This window comes from Brachyistius frenatus, unplaced genomic scaffold (assembly GCF_029030835.1).
Source record: "Brachyistius frenatus isolate BFR_SWC_R1_liver_20210118 unplaced genomic scaffold, ASM2903083v1 Contig_262, whole genome shotgun sequence".
Taxonomy (NCBI): domain Eukaryota; kingdom Metazoa; phylum Chordata; class Actinopteri; family Embiotocidae; genus Brachyistius; species Brachyistius frenatus.
Window position 1 is genome coordinate 32,501 of NW_027210861.1, and position 19,395 is coordinate 51,895.

General features: G+C 45.9%; 2 protein-coding genes across 2 annotated transcripts in view; one reads left to right on the plus strand and one right to left on the minus strand.

Annotated features, from left to right (window-relative positions):
* Nucleotides 1-7,058, plus strand: part of LOC138634446 (ras-related protein ORAB-1-like) — a 9,623-nt gene extending 2,565 nt beyond the window's left edge. Inside the window, exons 2-6 of the mRNA XM_069721375.1 lie at nucleotides 2,288-2,360; nucleotides 2,677-2,772; nucleotides 3,374-3,469; nucleotides 4,934-5,065; nucleotides 6,207-7,058. Of these exons, the coding sequence (XP_069577476.1) occupies nucleotides 2,288-2,360; nucleotides 2,677-2,772; nucleotides 3,374-3,469; nucleotides 4,934-5,065; nucleotides 6,207-6,407 (598 nt within the window). The 3' untranslated portion in view covers nucleotides 6,408-7,058. The remainder of the gene's footprint in view (nucleotides 1-2,287; nucleotides 2,361-2,676; nucleotides 2,773-3,373; nucleotides 3,470-4,933; nucleotides 5,066-6,206) is intronic.
* An 8,068-nt stretch (nucleotides 7,059-15,126) lies between these two features.
* LOC138634448 (homeodomain-interacting protein kinase 2-like) lies at nucleotides 15,127-18,676 on the minus strand. The gene is made up of 9 exons (XM_069721377.1): nucleotides 18,494-18,676; nucleotides 18,208-18,399; nucleotides 17,715-17,896; nucleotides 17,436-17,559; nucleotides 17,010-17,159; nucleotides 16,837-16,905; nucleotides 16,559-16,740; nucleotides 16,244-16,440; nucleotides 15,127-15,164 (listed from the first exon to the last, which is right to left on the minus strand). The coding sequence occupies exons 1-9, from the start codon at nucleotides 18,674-18,676 to the stop codon at nucleotides 15,127-15,129; spliced, it is 1,317 nt and encodes a 438-aa protein (XP_069577478.1).
* Nucleotides 18,677-19,395: the final 719 nt, after the last annotated feature.

Consider the following 19,395-nt stretch of genomic DNA (forward strand, 5'->3'; position numbering starts at 1 on the left):
GGTTTCAGAAGGTTTCGGAGGGTTTCAGAAGGTTTCAGAAGGTTTCGGAGGGTTTCAGAAGGTTTCGGAGGGTTTTAGAAGGTTTTGGAGAGTTTCAGAAGGTTTTAGAAGGTTTTGGAGAGTTTCAGAAGGTTTTAGAAGGTTTCGGAGGGTTTCAGAAGGTTTCAGAAGGTTTCGGAGGGTTTCAGAAGGTTTTGGAGAGTTTCAGAAGGTTTTAGAAGGTTTTGGAGAGTTTCAGTGAGCTGGAAAACAGATTCTTTGTTGAGATGACCAGCTGTTGTGAAGCTGCTGGGACTTGTAAACTGCACAGCTGGGCTCTTCTCAGTGGGATGTTGTGGATGTTTGTTGGTTACCTCGGTGAGTCGTGTCAGTGTCAGGATGCTAATTCGGATGGGACGGGTTGTAATGAAGGGAAGTCCTCCCCGGGCAGCTTGCCCTTGTTGAGCTGTGCTGAGCAGTGAGTGAGGAGCGGCTATTGCTCAGACTGCTGACCTCGGTCACGTGTCAGAATAAAGGTTTACTTTCAGGCTGTCCTACTGATGCTCAAGACTAAATAGGAGGTGTACTTGTACTACAACACTCTGACTGCTAGTTCAGCCTATTTCCAGTGTGATGGATGGTTCATTGTTCGGTTGTGGGTCTGTAACACGTACTGTTGACTTTTATTTGTTCCATTCACCAGCATCCTTCCAGACCTGGAGATATCACAGCGTTATTGTTTATTATACAACAAATAGTTCTGACATTTGGAACAAATCATCATAACAGCACGTACTGCATATGTGTGCATTATGTAGTAAATGACCCATTTGGTGAAGTCGGGTCTCTTTTGGTCCTTTTTGGTCGCTCCGAGCACCCGTACCATAACACCACGGATAGTCACGCACTTACAATCCTAGTGGCGGTTAAAATCTCGAGACCATAGATATCTTTGTTCCTCAGATATCTTTGTTCCTCAGATATCTTTGTTCCTCAGATCTTTGTTCCTCAGATATCTTTGTTCCTCAGATATCTTTGTTCATCAGATATCTTTGTTCCTCAGATATCTTTGTTCATCAGATATCTTTGTTCATCAGATATCTTTGTTCGTCAGATATCTTTGTTCCAACCAGACTGAACTAGCTGATCCGTTTAGTGTTTCTATGTTCTGTATTTATTCAGTTGGAGACTAGAAATCCTCTCTGTTGCTAGGTGGTTGCTAAGGGCCGGACTACTTCCTGGAGTAGGAAACATTACTTATGTTACATAAGAGTCTACTGACGCCACTGATTGTTTTCCAGTTGTTAGTCGTACCCGATCTGTTGCCATGGAAACGGAGATCGCACAAACAAAAAGTTTCATGAACACATTTAGATTACGTATTTTATTTAGATGGTAACTTGTATAATCTCAGTATTCCAGTGATGTTTGCTGATCTGGGCTCCTGACTTCACTGTAGTGCCCATAATGACGTTAAAGCGCCGCCCTCGAGGATTATAGACAGAAATGGGCAGAACACAAGCAGGTTTTTCTCCAAGCTGAATGTTAGACAGGTAAAACAGTCTATTTGAAGTGTGTGTGTGTGTGTGTGTGTGTGTGTGTGTGTGTGTGTGTGTGTGTGTGTGTGTGTGTGTGTGTGTGTGTGTGTGTGTGTGTTACATGTACTGTTAGTGGTGCAGGATGTAGTCTAGACCTGTATGTCGGCCTCCGGCCGCCTCGACCTGCCCGGTTTGCGTGGCAGGTTTAAGATGTCTCACTCGGGCGTGTGCTGTGTCTCGGAGAAGGGCGCGTCTGTCGGGAACGTCCCTCCGTACACGACAAACACACCTCAGGTCTCAGGAGCCGCAAAATCCCCATCAGCCCTTGAACACTTCGTGAGAGAGAGAGCCCAGCTTTGTGCACTGGATGTTCAGGTCTGCGGTTCAACCTTTGAAACCAGCAGCAGACCGAACCGGATGACTCTTCCGGTCCACAGCGGCAGCAGCTCGTGGTCCCCCGTGGTTCTGCCGTCACCGTGGTTCTGTTGCGTCTGGGTCTCCGGGTCGTACCAGCTCTGGATGCTGTATGAGGACTCCGTTCTCTCTCCCTACAGGTGGCTTCAGTAGAGTCACATGATCACTGAAACGGTCGCTGAGCTCAGTGACTTTCATCCGGACTGTTTCCTTCCTCAACTGCAGTCCTCCAACAGAAGTGACACTAACACTGGCAGCATGCTGTCGGCCGAACAGGACTCGGAGCTCCGAGGCCCGTCCAGGCGTCCCGTGTTCATCCGTGTCCTCTGATCTTTGTGTTTTTTCTGTTCTCACAGTGACTATTTATTCAAGCTGCTCCTGATCGGTGACTCCGGTGTTGGAAAGTCTTGCCTCCTCCTTCGATTTGCAGTAAGTTTCCCAGAATGACACACGACGTATCGTACGTTTATACTTTGCCGACTGTTGTCGTCAGTTGTACAACGGGTCATCTTCATCATCCTCACTGAGTTCGTCATGAACACAAAAGAAACTTCTGAATGAACTCAGCAGGTTTTCAGAATCAGCCGACTGCTGCTTCCATGTTTAACTCATTCAGAGCAGTGTGTGTGTGTGTGTGTGTGTGTGTGTGTGTGTGTGTGTGTGTGTGTGTGTGTGTGTGTGTGTGGGGAAGCAGGAAGTGAACAGGATGTGTGTGAACCAGCTGACTGACTGTTCCTCTCTGCAGGATGACACGTACACAGAAAGTTACATCAGCACGATTGGAGTGGACTTCAAAATACGAACCATAGAACTGGACGGGAAGACGATTAAACTTCAGATTGTGAGTAACCTGCTGCTTCTCTGTTTAACTCCATCAGCATCCTCAACTCGCTTTATAAATTTGTGCGAGTGTGATATTAATCTTTCTTATTGTCAAATCCTCATAAAGGCTCCAAGCAGCACTCTGCTAGTCCGTCTCTTGTCCTCATACAAGGGGCCTGACAATGACATCAAAGTGATTAAATCCCTGCTAAAAAAGCACTTAAAGCTGCTCCACCAGTTTTAAAATGAAGCGGAGGTCTCCGTCCAGCAGGAGGAAGGACCGGAGACGTCTCCATCCAGCAGGAGGAAGGACCGGAGACGTCTCCGTGGAGCGAGGACGGATACGTACGTCCACGCCGCCGCGTTTGGTCTGAGCTCAAACATCAGCAGGCTTTAATGTGAACCTGAATCACCATGTAAAGAGGGGAGACATGAATGCTGCTTTAAGCTGGCGTTGCCATGGAGACGTTTAATGTCCCAGGAGGCTTTGAGACTGTTTTAGGAAGGACCGTATCCTTCAGTTTGTTTTATGACTGCTCATATTTCCAGATATTTAATATCAGTGATGAAAAGTTTGTGTGTGGAAGCTGATGTTGTGTTGTTGTTGTTGTTGACAACAGTGGGACACAGCGGGGCAGGAGAGGTTTCGCACCATCACGTCCAGCTACTACAGAGGTGCTCATGGTATCATTGTCGTGTATGATGTCACAGACCAGGTGAGTGTAACACAACACTCCTCCAGTTTCATTTGTTTAACTGAGAGTGAACGTTCGACCACAATGAAGCAGACTTCAGTGAATGAAGCTGATTGGTCAGTTTCTAATGAGCGAAGACGTCCCTCATGTTTCTGGGGTGATAACGCTGATATTAACAAATTCATCACTCGATTTAATTTCAAATCTGAATTTTTCTTGGCGAACTATTGATCAAGTCAGGTATGAATCTGTCCACAAATACATTTTTAAGGAGACGCCAGGAATGAATCCTGCTGTTGGATGTTGTTTGACAGCACAGGTGTAAATGAGTGAAGTGTCTCCACCACAGACTGGATATAAAAGAGTTCGTAGCTTCAGGTCTGTAAAATGGTTCTGATCCAGAAGTGTTTTCAGCTGCAATACCAGCGAGTGCCACTAGAGGTCGGCTCCTATGTCCAAATATGGTCACTTCCTGCTCCGAACTAACAAAGATGGTGACGGACAGAATCTGAACTGGAGGATTCATAACTTTCACAAACCAACGATGACAATCACTGATGGATGGTGACATCACTGATGGATGGTGACATCACTGATGGTTGATGACATCACTGATGGTTGTCTCCAACCTCTCTTCCTTTTCTCTGTGGTGTCGCCCAGAGTTTTATGAATTCACAGCTCCACCATAAGCAGCTTTTACTTCCAGAGCCACATCGAGTTAACTGTTGCTGCTCATCAGAGATGAGCCTCATGCTGTCGTTTCATTGATCTCTACCGTCATCAGCGCCACGGTCCAATGAGCTGACTGCACTGACAGAAATAAATACATGTCATTTAAAGTTTGTTCAGCTGATTTGGAGCAGGAAGTCGTGTTTATGGCTGCTGGAGAGACTCTGAAACACTGAAGCTCAGGCTGCAGCAGCATCCTGTGAAACTCCCAGATCACTGGGACTCACACCGCCGTCCACGGACCCGTCTGTCTGTCTGCCTGCCTGTCTGTCTGTCCGTCTGTCTGCCTGTCTGTCTGTCTGCCTGCCTGCCTGTCTGTCTGTCTGTCTGTCCGTCCGTCTGTCTGCCTGTCTGTCTGCCCGCCCGTCTGTCTGCCTGCCTGCCTGTCTGTCTGTCTGTCTGTCTGCCCGCCCGTCTGTCCACCAGCCTGACAGGTCCTGAGTCCTCTGTGTCTCACTCTGATGAGTCTGATCAGAACATCAGTCAAACCAACAAAGTAGCAGCGTTCACTGACTGCTGTTAGAAAGCCAACACTTTGTAAAGTTCATTTTGTGTCGTATTTCAGATGAGGTAATAAAGGCGTCCAACGTCTGGACGTCACGCTGCTGGACATTGAATGCTTTAATGGTCCTCCTGAAAATCTGAGAGCTCCGCTCCATGTTACATGTTGGACGTTGGACCACAGAGAACGCTGCTCTCTGATTGGCCGTAACGTCTTTTCAACGCTTCCCTCAGCTGCTCCTGTTTGTGTCTCAGGAGTCCTTCAACAACGTCAAGCAGTGGCTGCAGGAGATCGACCGCTACGCCAGCGAGAACGTCAACAAGCTGCTGGTGGGGAACAAGTGTGACCTGACGACCAAGAAGGTGGTGGACTACACAACAGCAAAGGTAAGACACACACACACACACACACACACACACACACACACACACACACACACACACACACACACACACACACACACACACACACACACACACAGAAGCTCCTGCATATCCAGGGTTAAACCATAAACTGGATATAAAAGTGTTCGTAGCTTCAGGTCTGTAAAATGGTTCTGATCCAGAAGTGTCTTCAGCTGCAATACCAGCGAGTGCCACTAGAGGTCGGCTCCAAACAGCCTCCGGCTCCATAGACTCCCATTCAACTTCTCTCATCAAATCCAAAGTGAATAAAATGTGTCCATCAGTTATCTCGGTGTTGTTAGCTAAAGTCACTCCTTCTTCTTAGTTTTCTGGAGGTCCATCTGAAAATAATCCCTCATTCATTAGAAAAGAAGATTCAAGAACACCTGTTTTTGGGGGCGTGTCTGTTTGATTGACAGGCCTGTGGTGCAGTCAGGTTACAGCTATCGGTGGGCGGGACGTAGTATCGTCAGGTTTCCGATCAGATCGGTCAGATCCACCGCTGGCTCCTCCCCCAGCTCGTCCAAATATGGTCACTTCCTGCTTCCTGTTGGTTGCCGCTTCGGGTTCAACATAACATTTTCTGTAGCTACAATTTACTGATGTCCCCTGAACGCCTCACAGGCTGTCGGTGGATGTTAGGGGGATAACGCACAGAGAAGAATCTTGTCACCACTTTAGTTACAGAGGCCGAACTTTTTAATTTAGATGCACCTGAGAGGTTCTTTTATTCCCCAATGAAACAATGAATATGTTAGGACTGATTTTCTGAAGTTTAGGGGTGACGTGTGCCCGTTATTAACGTAGTTTGAGTCGATAAGCTGCAAACGTATGACGTGCAGTTCTGCTGCGTAACAATAGGATGTCAACAAGTCGGAAAACTGCCTTTAAGTCAAAATGAGACCGTCTCATCGGGAACCATATGATAGAGTCCGCCTCTTCCTCTGATCTCACTTTGAACCGAAAAGAGACTTTGTTTGAGGTTAGCACCGTGTCGGATCTCCACGTACAGCCGACCGGTGGCGGAGCTGCATCAGACGGTCGGAGGCGCCACGCCAACAAAAAAAAGGTAAAGAACCTCAAATAAAAACCATGTCTGACCCCCTGTCCTCTGTCTGTCCAGGAGTTTGCAGACTCTCTGGGGATCCCCTTTTTGGAAACCAGTGCCAAGAACGCCACCAACGTGGAGCAGGCCTTCATGACTATGGCTGCTGAGATCAAGAAGAGGATGGGTCCCGGGGCTACCGCCGGGGGAGGGGAGAAGCCCAACGTGAAGCTGACTCCAGGCACGACTGTCAAGACTTCCTCGGGAGGATGCTGCTGAGAGAGACCCCCCCCCTCTCCATCCACCTGTGTCCACCACAGCCGGACAGGACAGACCGGGCCGCCGTGTCTCAGAACAACATCCAGTTGCCTGTGTTTGTACATACTGTAGCCGCACCAGAACCAATGAAAGCATCCCTCTTGTCATACTGTCCTGTTATTGACGACAAATTCTACAGATACATGATCAATTGACCCCCCCCCCCTCCCCCCACACCTTCCACCTCAGACCCTCTGATTGGTCTGAATACAGGTTCATGACAGTGTGTGTGTGTGTTTCTCTGCATTCCTGCAGCAGGGTTGGTGATTGACTCGGTGTCATTAAGCTTTCTGTTTGTTCGGACCGCTTCTCTCGTTTCTTCTGCTGTCCGTCTGTCCGTCTGTCCCCCGTGTGAAGGTTTTTTGTTTTTGTTTTTTTTAAATTTTATTTTATTTCTCTCACCAACCTCTGCACAAACAGCTGTCCAGCATCTAAAGTCTAGTGCAACACTATATGTACATAAACATTATGTATATATATGTAAAATGGGATGTGTTCAAGTACATGATTATAATAGTCTCTGCGTCGAATTAGTGGCTGAAGACGACTGTAAGTTTGTTGTTGAACATGTAACACTTCAACTGAAAATAAATATGATTCTACCAGACTGGACCAACCCGGACCACGTGTCTGCTGTTCTTGGGGAGAAACCTGTGGATTTATTCATTCTGCAGTCAGCTGGTAGTTGGAGTCCACACTGGGACCGGTGTCTGCTGGGTTCAGACCAACAGCCCTCCATCGTACATACATACATACATACATACATACATACATACATACATACAGTAGCTGGTTCACCTTAATCCCAAAATGATGCTGCAGTGTGGCCTACTTTCTCATAAACATGAGTCAGCAGCTTTTCCAGGAAGTCCCACAAAGATCCTCAGAACAGCAGCCGGGAAATATCACCACAGGAAGTAGAAACGTCGTCTGATCAGAAACATGAGGCTCAACTGTCGGCTGTCCACAGAGGAAACATTGCAGCTGGTGAAACAAGTTCAAGTTGAGATGAAATCCATATTTGAACAAGATATCAGGCAGCAGAAGTTATGATACTAATGTAAATGTGGCTTTGATGTAAAGAATGATTCCTCAAGGAACTCACTAGATGACAGACTTCCCTCAGTACACCAACAAATAAATACTTCCATGTCACTGTGTAGACAGTCCTGTTGTTTAAAACCACACTGACAGGAAATGACCTCATCATGTGAACATGTCACCCTTCAAAATATCTGCAACTTTAATTATTTTACCCAGAATTCAATGTGTTTTTGTGTCCTCTGTTTAACACTCAATAAACACACTGATTCTTCTGTCCAGCAGTGGAGAAGAAACACTTTGTGTTCAGGAACAGCTGCAGCTTCCTCACACGCTTTTAATTTGAAAATCCTTCACGTCGGTGGCCCCGCCCCCTTCTTCTACGGAGCCAAGATGGCGACCGTTTAGGGTGGAAAGTGTCCGTAGTTTCACACTTCTTCTTTTTGAGTTCATCATCCTGGTACTTGTAGTGAACTGATGTTTCTGTACTTTAACACTGATGCACTCAGAATAGAGAGAGTTAGTTCACGAGTACAACATCTGGAACACGAGTACGACATCTGGAACACAAGTACCACATCTGGAACACGAGTACCACCTCTGGAACACGAGTACCACATCTGGAACACAAGTACCACATCTGGAACACGAGTACCACATCTGGAACACGAGTACGACACCTGGAACACGAGTACCACATCTGGAACACGAGTACCACATCTGGAACACAGCTACTGTGTCCGAACAGTGATGTTCAAAAGTCAGGCGACTGGATACGACGTTAGAGGAGAAGATTGAAAGGAAAGGAACAGAAATGAGATGCTGATGGCAGACAAAGAATATTAGATGATAGATTCACACAATGTAAAAATATTACAGACAATAGAGGACAAAACTAGAATTATTGCCTCCGCTGGCTACTGAAGTTACAGTTTACATTCATGTCTGTCCAAACTCCTCAGATGATGCTGAGAAGTTGTAACTTCTAAAACGTCGATGGTTCACACACGACGTGAATCCTGACAGAACAGAAGATCTGTCCAAGCAGCAGTTTAAAGATGGACCCCCGGGGTGACGTCACCAGTTCAGCATCTCATCAGTGAATCGTGATCTCAGTCTCCTTCTGCTCCTCAGTGAAGGAGCTGAATGAGGGACAGGAAAGAATAAGAATCATTTTATCCTCTTAATTGTTTGTGTGAAATGTTCTCATAATTAACACATGAATTATTGAGTTAAGGCCAAACATGGACGACCGTCCTCCATCTCCGGGCTCCAACTGTGTTCAATGGTTGTAAAGGTTTAGTCTTTAGCCCCCTCTGCTGGCAGCCAGCGGGAACCTCCGGAGTGGACAAGCATCTGTGGCAGAAAATGAGCCATTTTATTTTTGTAGTGTAGATTGCATGTATTTTAATTTTATTGTGTATTGTTGCTTTTTAGAGCAATTCAAATCGTTTGCTTTCATATTTTAAAGTTTAAAACGTTTTAAAAAAGTTTTAAAGTCAGCTACTAACAATAAACTTATTTCATTCTGTCTCCATCATTTTTTCAAGGGACATTTTTCAGGTTATCGTTAATTATGCGTCAGAGATGTAACGATCCCTCCGACCTGCACGTGGTTTGTTATTCTATGTGGATGCTGGAAAGAGTTTCGGTCCAGAGGGGACGACGCCGCCTGATAGACTTCTAATGATGCACACAGGTTTTAGAACATAGAACATAGAACATAGAACACGGAACATGGAACACGGAACATAAATACATCGATGATTTCAGGTGTTCAAGATTTATTCAACATAAACATCAACTATTAGTTGAACACAAATTAGAGAATGTAAATAAAATAAAAATTCACTTTTTAACTAATAAGACCAAAAATCACTCCTCCTCTCCTCCTTCTCTCTCCTCCTTGCCTCCTCCTCTCACCTCCTTGCCTCCTCCCCTCTCCTCCTTGCCTCCTCCTCTCACTTCCTTGCCTCCTCCCCTCTCCTCCTTGTCTCCTCCCCTCTCCTCCTTGCCTCCTCCTCCCACCTCCTTGCCTCCTCCCCTCTCCTTCTTGCCTCCTCCTCTCACCTCCTTGCCTCCTCCCCTCTCCTTCTTGCCTCCTCCCCTCTCCTCCTTGCCTCCTCCTCTCACTTCCTTGCCTCCTCCCCTCTCCTCCTTGTCTCCTCCTCTCACCTCCTTGCCTCCTCCCCTCTCCTCCTTGCCTCCTCCTCTCACCTCCTTGCCTCCTCCCCTCTCCTTCTTGCCTCCTCCTCTCACCTCCTTGCCTCCTCCTCTCACCTCCTTGCCTCCTCCCCTCTCCTTCTTGCCTCCTCCTCTCACCTCCTTGCCTCCTCCCCTCTCCTTCTTGCCTCCTCCTCTCACCTCCTTGTCTCCTCCCCTCTCCTCCTTGCCTCCTCCTCTCACCTCCTTGCCTCCTCCCCTCTCCTTCTTGCCTCCTCCTCCCACCTCCTTGTCTCCTCCCCTCTCCTCCTTGCCTCCTCCTCCCACCTCCTTGCCTCCTCCCCTCTCCTCCTTGCCTCCTCCTCTCACCTCCTTGCCTCCTCCCCTCTCCTTCTTGCCTCCTCCCCTCTCCTCCTTGCCTCCTCCTCTCACTTCCTTGCCTCCTCCCCTCTCCTCCTTGTCTCCTCCTCTCACCTCCTTGCCTCCTCCCCTCTCCTCCTTGCCTCCTCCTCTCACCTCCTTGCCTCCTCCCCTCTCCTTCTTGCCTCCTCCTCTCACCTCCTTGCCTCCTCCTCTCACCTCCTTGCCTCCTCCCCTCTCCTTCTTGCCTCCTCCTCTCACCTCCTTGCCTCCTCCCCTCTCCTTCTTGCCTCCTCCTCTCACCTCCTTGTCTCCTCCCCTCTCCTCCTTGCCTCCTCCTCTCACCTCCTTGCCTCCTCCCCTCTCCTTCTTGCCTCCTCCTCTCACCTCCTTGCCTCCTCCCCTCTCCTTCTTGCCTCCTCCTCTCACCTCCTTGCCTCCTCCCCTCTCCTCCTTGCCTCCTCCTCTCACCTCCTTGCCTCCTCCCCTCTCCTTCTTGCCTCCTCCTCTCACCTCCTTGCCTCCTCCTCTCACCTTGCCTCCTCCTCTTACCTCCTTGCCTCCTCCCCTCTCCTTCTTGCCTCCTCCTCTCACCTCCTTGCCTCCTCCCCTCTCCTCCTTGCCTCCTCCTCTCACCTCCTTGCCTCCTCCCCTCTCCTCCTTGCCTCCTCCCCTCTCCTCCTTGCCTCCTGATACCTCTGCTCTTCTTTTGCTTGCAGATCAGCTTCTTTTTTCTCCTCCTTTTTTCCACATTTCTTTTAAGAACAATAGAATGTGTCCCCCATCCCTCCTCCTCTGTCTCATCGGGGTCCAGTCCTCGTTGCTGACTGGTTCAGAGGGAGAGGAGAGGACACCAGCCTCGGTCGGATGATGAGATGCTGTCGATGTGACGTCTCTTCCGCTGCAGAGGATTGTGGGTCAGATCAACCGGAGTATCCTGCTGACCTGCAGACTGTAAACTACGACCGCACGCAGTAGAACATCCTGGTACTTTTGGCCTCCTACATTTAACATACTCAGGACTGGGACATACTGAATCTTTTTCTGGCGTACTAGATAGTGTGTTTATGTGGATACTGGAACTCAAGGACAGTCTGGTGTTCAGGGACTCTGGTTTCAGCTGTGACTCACCAATCAGCCTACCGAACCATTTAACAACCTGCATCAGTTTGTTCCTGTCCCTCAAAGATAAAACACTGAACCATGACACCAAAGAAAAGGATAAAATAGACTCGTGATCATGGTGTTGGAACGTGGAAGGAAGATAGTTTCGTTAAGAAGAACAAACTTTGGTGCATCTTTTTACTCACAGCTTCACACTTTGCCTTAAAGCTCAGTTTGGCATCAATAATAGTCCCGAAGGTATTTATAAGATCCTCAACTGTCTGACCCTTAATGCATGTGACTTCGGATGTGTTGGTGTTTTTCCCAAAATCAATAATCACATCTTTAGTTTTGGATATAAGTGCTCGGTGACCATGGCTAGTCTCGCTGTCTTTGCATCCTGTTTGGTAAAAAGTAAAGAATCCAGCCGGCAAGATTATTACTGAAGTAAAATTATTCTAAAAGCCAACAAGTTAAAATATGAGGTTGAATTGTTAAATATAGATCGATCTGAGACGCCCTCCTCTCTCTACAATGGAAACTACAGAAACAGGTAGATTCAGGTCGACCTGCAGCAAAGATGATGAACCTGTGACCCAAAATATTTCAGAAAGAAATCGAAATTGAATAAATAGTGTGTATTTCTTGTATTTTCACCCACCAAACACCATCATCATGACATAACTATCATACAGCCTCTCACAAGCTTGTGAGATGAAAAGTTTGGCTATTTATATAAATTCTCTCCCACACTTCTATGGCCATGTACTTTCTGTTTTTCCAATCATTTTTATAGCTGTTTGTAATCTGTAAACTACCAGACTGTTTATTTTGTAGGCTCAAACTATTTGTAATGTAAGCTAAAAAAAATTCAACTCCTGTTAAATTTGGCCACCATGTTCATCGAGGAGGAAATTCATCCAGGTTAGAAAATAAAAAAATGAGGGACTGATTAACAATAAAATAATATACATGGAGGGAAAAGAAGGAGTTGAACTGATTGAGTTCACCTGTGCTGATTAATGAGTGACTGCACCTGTACGAGAAGATTGAAAGGGGCAGTGAGCGTCTCTCTCTGGGGAAATCCAGCCGATTTAGCACTGAATTTAAAGCAGAAGGCCCAGAGTCGAGAGTACTTGAAAGGGTTCTGGGATGGTGCGGTTCTGTCGGATCGGTCTGCCTATTGATGGTCCCAATTCAAGCAAAGAGATTCAATAGCATGGCTTTAGGGAATCAAAATCGGCTTATTAGCCAGTCATCATCGTGGGCCGGGTTGGTCTATAGTTTTATACGGCTCCATCCAGAGTAAGCTCTTTAAGCTGAATTTCTGAAATTTAAAGCCTGTTGTTTGTAGTTAGTTCATGAATAGACTGATCTGATCGAAAAGGAAAATTAAAATATCCTTCACCAGTCTTGTTGGGATGGAGCCTAAAAAGTTTGGATTTAAATGAAGCTGTTCATATTAACAGGTGGACAAGTGATCTGAATGTGAATCAGGACTCAAAGATGTCTCCGAGCAGCTTTCACAATGTCTACTTTTGAAGAGCGTATTTGTGAAGTGTACCGAGGAGATGAGCTCTGATTAATGAATTTCTGTCGACTGTCGTACGCAGAGAGGCTGCAGCATCATCAACAAGATGCTCCACATGATGAGGTAGCTGCCCTCCCTTCTATTGGCTCATGGTTTTGGAGTAGATAATAATGAAATCACTTCCTTGAAGTTGGCTACAGTATTATCAGAGACAAAAATGGTGAGAGGAAGGAGGGTTTTAAGGAAATACTATTAAGTGTTCAGTTCATATTCCGTATGTAAGAACAGGATGGAGGGTGTGATTATAGCAGTGAGTAGGATTATTAACATTTTGAAAACACAATTTATTCAAGAAAAGTCAGTTAGAAACTCTGAGTGAGGAGAAGGTGGGAAATAAACAACAGTTTGGGTGAGAGATGAAGAGTCAGACTTTCTAATAAGCTTTAACTAAGGTTTTAAACATTTTACAGAGGAACCCAACAATTCAACAATTCCCACATAAACTAGGAGGAAATAATCTCTATAAGGGAGAAAAACCTCCAGCAGAGGGAAGGAAGAACTCCCCCTGAACAGGAAGAAACCTCCGACAGAACCAGGCTCAGAGGTGGGCGGAGCCTCTGTTAACAGAACCGGGCTCAGAGGTGGGCGGAGCCTCTGTTAACAGAACCGGTCTCAGAGGTGGGCGGAGCCTCTGTTAACAGAACCGGGATCAGAGGTGGGCGGAGCATCTGTTAACAGAACCGGGCTCAGAGGTGGGCGGAGCATCTGTTAACAGAACCAGGATCAGAGGTGGGTGGAGCGTCTGCCTCGACCAGTTGGAGGTGAGAGGAGAGCAGAGAGAGAAAAGGACAGCATAGAAATCCAGGACGAACTGCAGAGACATGCAGCTCCACGACGGGACATGTGCAAAAGAAAGAACGGCGAGCGAGGCAACTGGATGGAGAGACAACGGACAATCGACAAAAACTACATGAAAGATGGTGTTAAGTTAATGAGATACATAATGGAGACATTTTAGTGCACAGAGAGTGGAAGACAGAGGGGACAGGAGCCCAGTGCATCATGGGAAAACCCTTGTGTTTAAATCATGTACAATTATCAAAAAGTAAACTAAACTAAAAACAAAACATCTGACATGCTGAGCAGGAGAAGAGGAGAAGAGGGAGCGAGAGGACTCGTTGCTAACTACTGAGCTGCAACCTGAAACAGCACATTAAGGTTAGCAAGACATTTTACATCACATATAGTTTGAAATTAGCCCACGTAGAGGAATCGAAGGCTTGCGAGTTAAGAAATATCAACTGAAATATAAAAAAAATTAACCGTGACAAGGAGGAATCCACTGTGTTGGAAACAGGAAGTGACACAACACGCCCAGCGGGACGTCCTGATCTTCGGTTCAGGCGTGTGTAGGTGTGTGTTGGTGTGTGTTGGTGTGTGTTGGTGTGTGTAGGTGTGTGTTGGTGTGTGTTGGTGTGTGTTGGTGTGTGTAGGTGTGTGTTGGTGTGTGTCGGTGTGTGTAGTTGTGTGTTGGTGTGTGTTGGTGTGTGTAGGTGTGTGTAGGTGTGTGTAGTTGTGTGTTGGTGTGTGTAGGTGTGTGTAGTTGTGTGTAGTTGTGTGTTGGTGTGTGTAGGTGTGTGTAGTTGTGTGTTGGTGTGTGTAGGTGTGTGTTGGTGTGTGTAGGTGTGTGTAGGTGTGTGTTGTTGTGTGTTGGTGTGTGTAGGTGTGTGTCGGTGTGTGTCGGTGTGTGTCGGTGTGTGTAGTTGTGTGTAGGTGTGTGTAGGTGTGTGTAGTTGTGTGTTGGTGTGTGTAGGTGTGTGTAGTTGTGTGTAGTTGTGTGTTGGTGTGTGTAGGTGTGTGTAGGTGTGTGTTGTGTGTTGGTGTGTGTAGGTGTGTGTTGGTGTGTGTAGGTGTGTGTAGGTGTGTGTTGTTGTGTGTTGGTGTGTGTAGGTGTGTGTAGGTGTGTGTTGGTGTGTGTAGTTGTGTGTTGGTGTGTGTTGGTTTGTGTAGGTGTGTGTAGGTGTGTGTAGTTGTGTGTTGGTGTGTGTAGGTGTGTGTAGTTGTGTGTAGTTGTGTGTTGGTGTGTGTAGTTGTGTGTTGGTGTGTGTAGGTGTGTGTTGGTGTGTGTTGGTGTGTGTAGGTGTGTGTTGGTGTGTGTTGGTGTGTGTAGGTGTGTGTTGGTGTGTGTTGGTGTGTGTTGGTGTGTGTTGGTGTGTGTAGGTGTGTGTAGGTGTGTGTTGGTGTGTGTTGGTGTGTGTTGGTGTGTGTTGGTGTGTGTAGGTGTGTGTTGGTGTGTGTAGGTGTGTGTTGGTGTGTGTAGGTGTGTGTTGGTGTGTGTTGGTGTGTGTTGGTGTGTGTTGGTGTGTGTTGGTGTGTGTTGCTGCAGTCCCTCAGCTCTTTCTTCAGGTTCAGGCACCTCTTCTTTTTTGTTGGGGTTTTTATCTGAAGCTGCACGGCTCGGCATCGTCTCTCTTTCTTTGTTCACCTGTTGATGTTCCCGCTGCAAACACACCTTCCACCTGTCAGAAGAGTGTGAAGCTTTAGTGTCGGAGACAAATTGGAACGTGAAGCTAAATATTGTTTCTTGTTATTTAAACGTTTGCTGCTACTAAAAATCCCATATTTCATATTTGGTCAAGGTATTCATAGTTTTCACGTGATGTCACATTGTTATAGCCACGCCCACTTAAAGGGCCAAACAAGGATTCGCTCCACTTCCCGCCAGCTAGTTTACCAGGCCTGTTTATAATGAGGAATAACTGTTAGTCAATCGGAGGAACAAACCGACGAGGAGACAAGTCTGGGTTGTGATTTTATTGAATTCAGTCTGAGAAAGAAAAGCCAGACAGGAGAAAATAACAAGATGGGAACAAACTTCTCAGAACGACTGTTTTCCACCGGAAATGACGACAATAAACACACAACGGACAAAAAAGAAGCCGTTTAACATCGTTTCCCCTCGATAGAAGAACAGAAATCAATGAAACACGACCAGATCAGGAAGGAAGACGAAGACAAAGACAAAACGCTGCCGGTGGACTATGAAGCCGCGAAGAGGACGGAACAAAATCATGGCGCACACGTAACATGATGGTCGCGTGTGCAGTGGAATATGAGGGTAACTCTGCTGTACTGACTGACATGTTTTTATTTATTTCTTTAGGCTTTTCTGAACACAAGAAAATCAGCATCATCCATGTAGGTCATGAACAATGCCGGGCTGTTATTGGTCCAGGATCAACATGTGATCCGTCATGTGTCTCAGCCAAGTCACAGCCAGGATTAGTGACTCAATAACTTAATTTGACTATCATAGAAAATAATAACAATAATAATGTTTTAATGTTCACCCATTGGAGCCTTATATGTAGATAGTTTCATGGTGACACATCGCTGTGTAAAAGCAACACTGTGGATTCGTGAGGAGTTCAGTAGTGTAACGACTGTCATCAGTGTGACGTCAGTAGTTGATGAACAGACGTGAGAGTGGTACTGAACATCGAACTCTCAGTAAAGAATCAAATAAACTTTTTGGTTTTTAATATTTTTTACCCATTTCTATCAAAATAAATGCTCGTTACGAGGAGATCAATCCCACCACCTGTCGGCACGCTCTGCATGGGCCGTTTCCTGTTTTGTCCCGGGTGGTTTCCCCCGCTGACCACCTGGTCGTGGAGGGTGGGCTTCTCCCGGCTGCTCAGCCCAACAGGGCCATCTTTGTTACGGGTCAGGGTGTCGCTGCTGCTGGACGACCGAGCCGCAGCTTTCCGAGCTTTGTCAGGGCTCAGGTCCTGACTGTGATGTTCATGAGCTCAGTCCAAGACTGGACACTGAAAGACAACCGATCGCTGGGTAAGACAACGACCTCTGTCTGTATTAGCACAGAGATAAATACACACCATCTAACACTTACTAGCTGCTGTCTGATGGGCCGTCAAGCTGACTCAGCACGATAAAAGGATGCTGAAGAACTTGTTTTGGAGTGATTCTTTCCGAAGCGTCCACCTTCAACATCTTTGACAGCAAATCCACAAAACTGGCTCGGTCACACTCGTCATCTTTGGCGTCTTCTGCCGAGGTCTTAACAGACACCTGCTGCAGGACCAGAAGAAAACAAGGAGATGAAGAAAAGCTGAATCTTGTTGTGTCATAAAGTTTGAGTTATAACAACCGGATGAAGAGATCTCCCACCTTCTGGAGATTGGCCAAGCTAGCGATGGTGCGTGGGGGGAAACTGCAGCGTCGCATTTTAAGAGTTGGCTGCAGAGAAGAATCGTTTGAGTTAAATTATTTCATTCAGATGCAGAGAATGAGAGACTGAGAGGAAAATGTAGACGAATACAAACACAGCCAACTTCAGTTACCTTAAACATCCATCTGCGGGCTCTCTGTCCTCTCTGTCCTCTCTGTCCTCTCTGTCCTGTCCCTTTTGCAAAAAAGAATTGTTTAGTGTACAGCCCGCCGTTCAGAGTCTGGTCTGGAGGCTTTCCAACGGTGTGCAAGATATTTCTGATCTGTGGACACAACACAGTGCTGTGTTACACTTTCAACGAGACACAAACCCACAAGAGAATTGCTCTACAAGTCAGAAACACTGAATTTGACTTCCAATCCGCAGACATATTAATGGATTAAGAAACGAGAGTGTTTCTAAAGATCTTTTCCTTTTCACCCAGAAATCCGTGACCATGCTCTGGAATACAGGTTATCAGCCAGTCCTCCCTCAACATGTGGAGGTTCTTTTAATAATAGTCAGACATTGAAAGGTTTGTATTGTCTTGAATACTGACCATATCGCATTCATCACTGCCCGGGAACAGTGTGGTGCCCATCAACATCTCTGCAGCAGTGCAGCCCACAGACCATACATCTATCGCCTGGTTGAACGGAGCACCCAGCAGGACCTCTGGAGATCTGAGAAGAAGACAAGAAATACCAACATGGCTCTTTTTTATAAACTGTACAATTGAATCATGAATATGTTCAGATTCCTTTAATATCCAGTTCAGCATGCAGAACTCCTCTCACGCAGCTGTCCCAGACATGCAGATGTGACTTCAGTTACATACCTGTACCAAAGGGTCTGGACGGTCGCACCTGTCCATGCCTCGGGATTCTTAAACGCCAAACCAAAATCAATGAGCTTGACTCTGAGCGGCTGCAGTAAATGGTCCACCATCATGATATTGGCTGGCTTAATGTCTGCGTGAACAATCCCGCAGCTCCTCAGGAAGTCCAGAGCTGTAGCCAGCTGTAATCATAAAGAGTGCAATAGTAAGAATTACCAGCACTATAGTACACACTGCAGAGACGGAGGAAGTACACGTATCCACCATCACTTGTCTGCAGCGGCTTTATTGGACAAAACATATGGGGAAAAATGACTTCTGAGGCTTTCACTCTTTACTTTTTTACTCTGAGGTGAAGATTTCCGTTTTAATGGAAGTTGCAAAAGGGATTTTTAAACAAACATTCATTTAATAGATGAAGCACATCCTTCATCCATTATTTTAAACCCTACAATGCAATTTGTGCTAAAAGTTTAGATTCACGAAAACAGACCTGTTGCACAACAGGGCGAATCTCCTTCAGGACAAGACCCTGATGCTTGTTGCTTTCGAGGAATTGGTGAAGGCTGATGTCCAGCTTCTCGAACTCAAGACAAAAGTGTCCCTGGAAGGTGAAGGACTCGTTCCACCTGACGATGTTGAACTTCTCTGAGCCGAGAGCTTTCATTGTTTGAAGGACCACCTCCTGAGAACGTATTGCAGAGATTTGATGTGAATGTGTTTTGGAGTAATGACACAGATAAAGTATAAAGTATTGATGAGTAAAATGTGTGCCTCACCTCGTCCTTTGCATCCTCAATGCAGTTCTTCCTTTTGATGATCTTTAAAGCCACCGTTTCATTGGTGGAGAGCTTCCTGCACTGGGCGACCACTCCGAAGGCACCGCTCCCCAGGAGACCCTGCACCTCGTAGTCAGAGGAGGTGGAGGAGAGGACCTTTCCTACCATCAGCTTTAGGTTCATGGTGCACGATGACACCTTCTGTTGATTTCTCAAACCTCAGAGACAAAAACACAATGAAACAAATTCGAAGAGCCTAACAGCTAATAATCATGCAGATTTCTAAATGTGGAGCAGATCATATTAATCATATAAAATAATCGACCATAAATTCTACACCTGAAGGTGGAAACCAATTAAAGCTCAAATAAACTTCTGTTTATAATAAAGTCACATCATAACAACATGTAAACATAAAACTAATTGTATTGATTTGTTATATTTATGATCACATCCATGCTCATTATCAACTGTATATTCACTGTATTTTATTTTTTAGCACACATTGATACAGATACAAAGTTTTACAGTGATGTGAAAGATGAAAAGCAACTTGTCTCAACTAATTTCAACATCTGTCTCTTTTTCACTGTTGAAAAACAAACTTCTCTCATTGTAAATCACGTCAAATTCAGAGTTAAAATAGGATTTTTTTAAAAATCTGCACTGGTACGATTTGTTCATAAAAACTTCAACAGAGAAGAGGGTTTCATTTTTTCTCTGCTAAATCATGTGGTATTAAGAAAATGTATTGAACTCACCAACAACTTACTCCAGAAGTAATGAAAGTAAAGGTTTGAGTTGAATTTCACTGAGTAACAAGTGCAACGAGGCAAAATGGTTGAAAGTTGTTCTCAAGTTGATCCACCAACAAACGGGGTTGAAACGACCGATGAACAGAT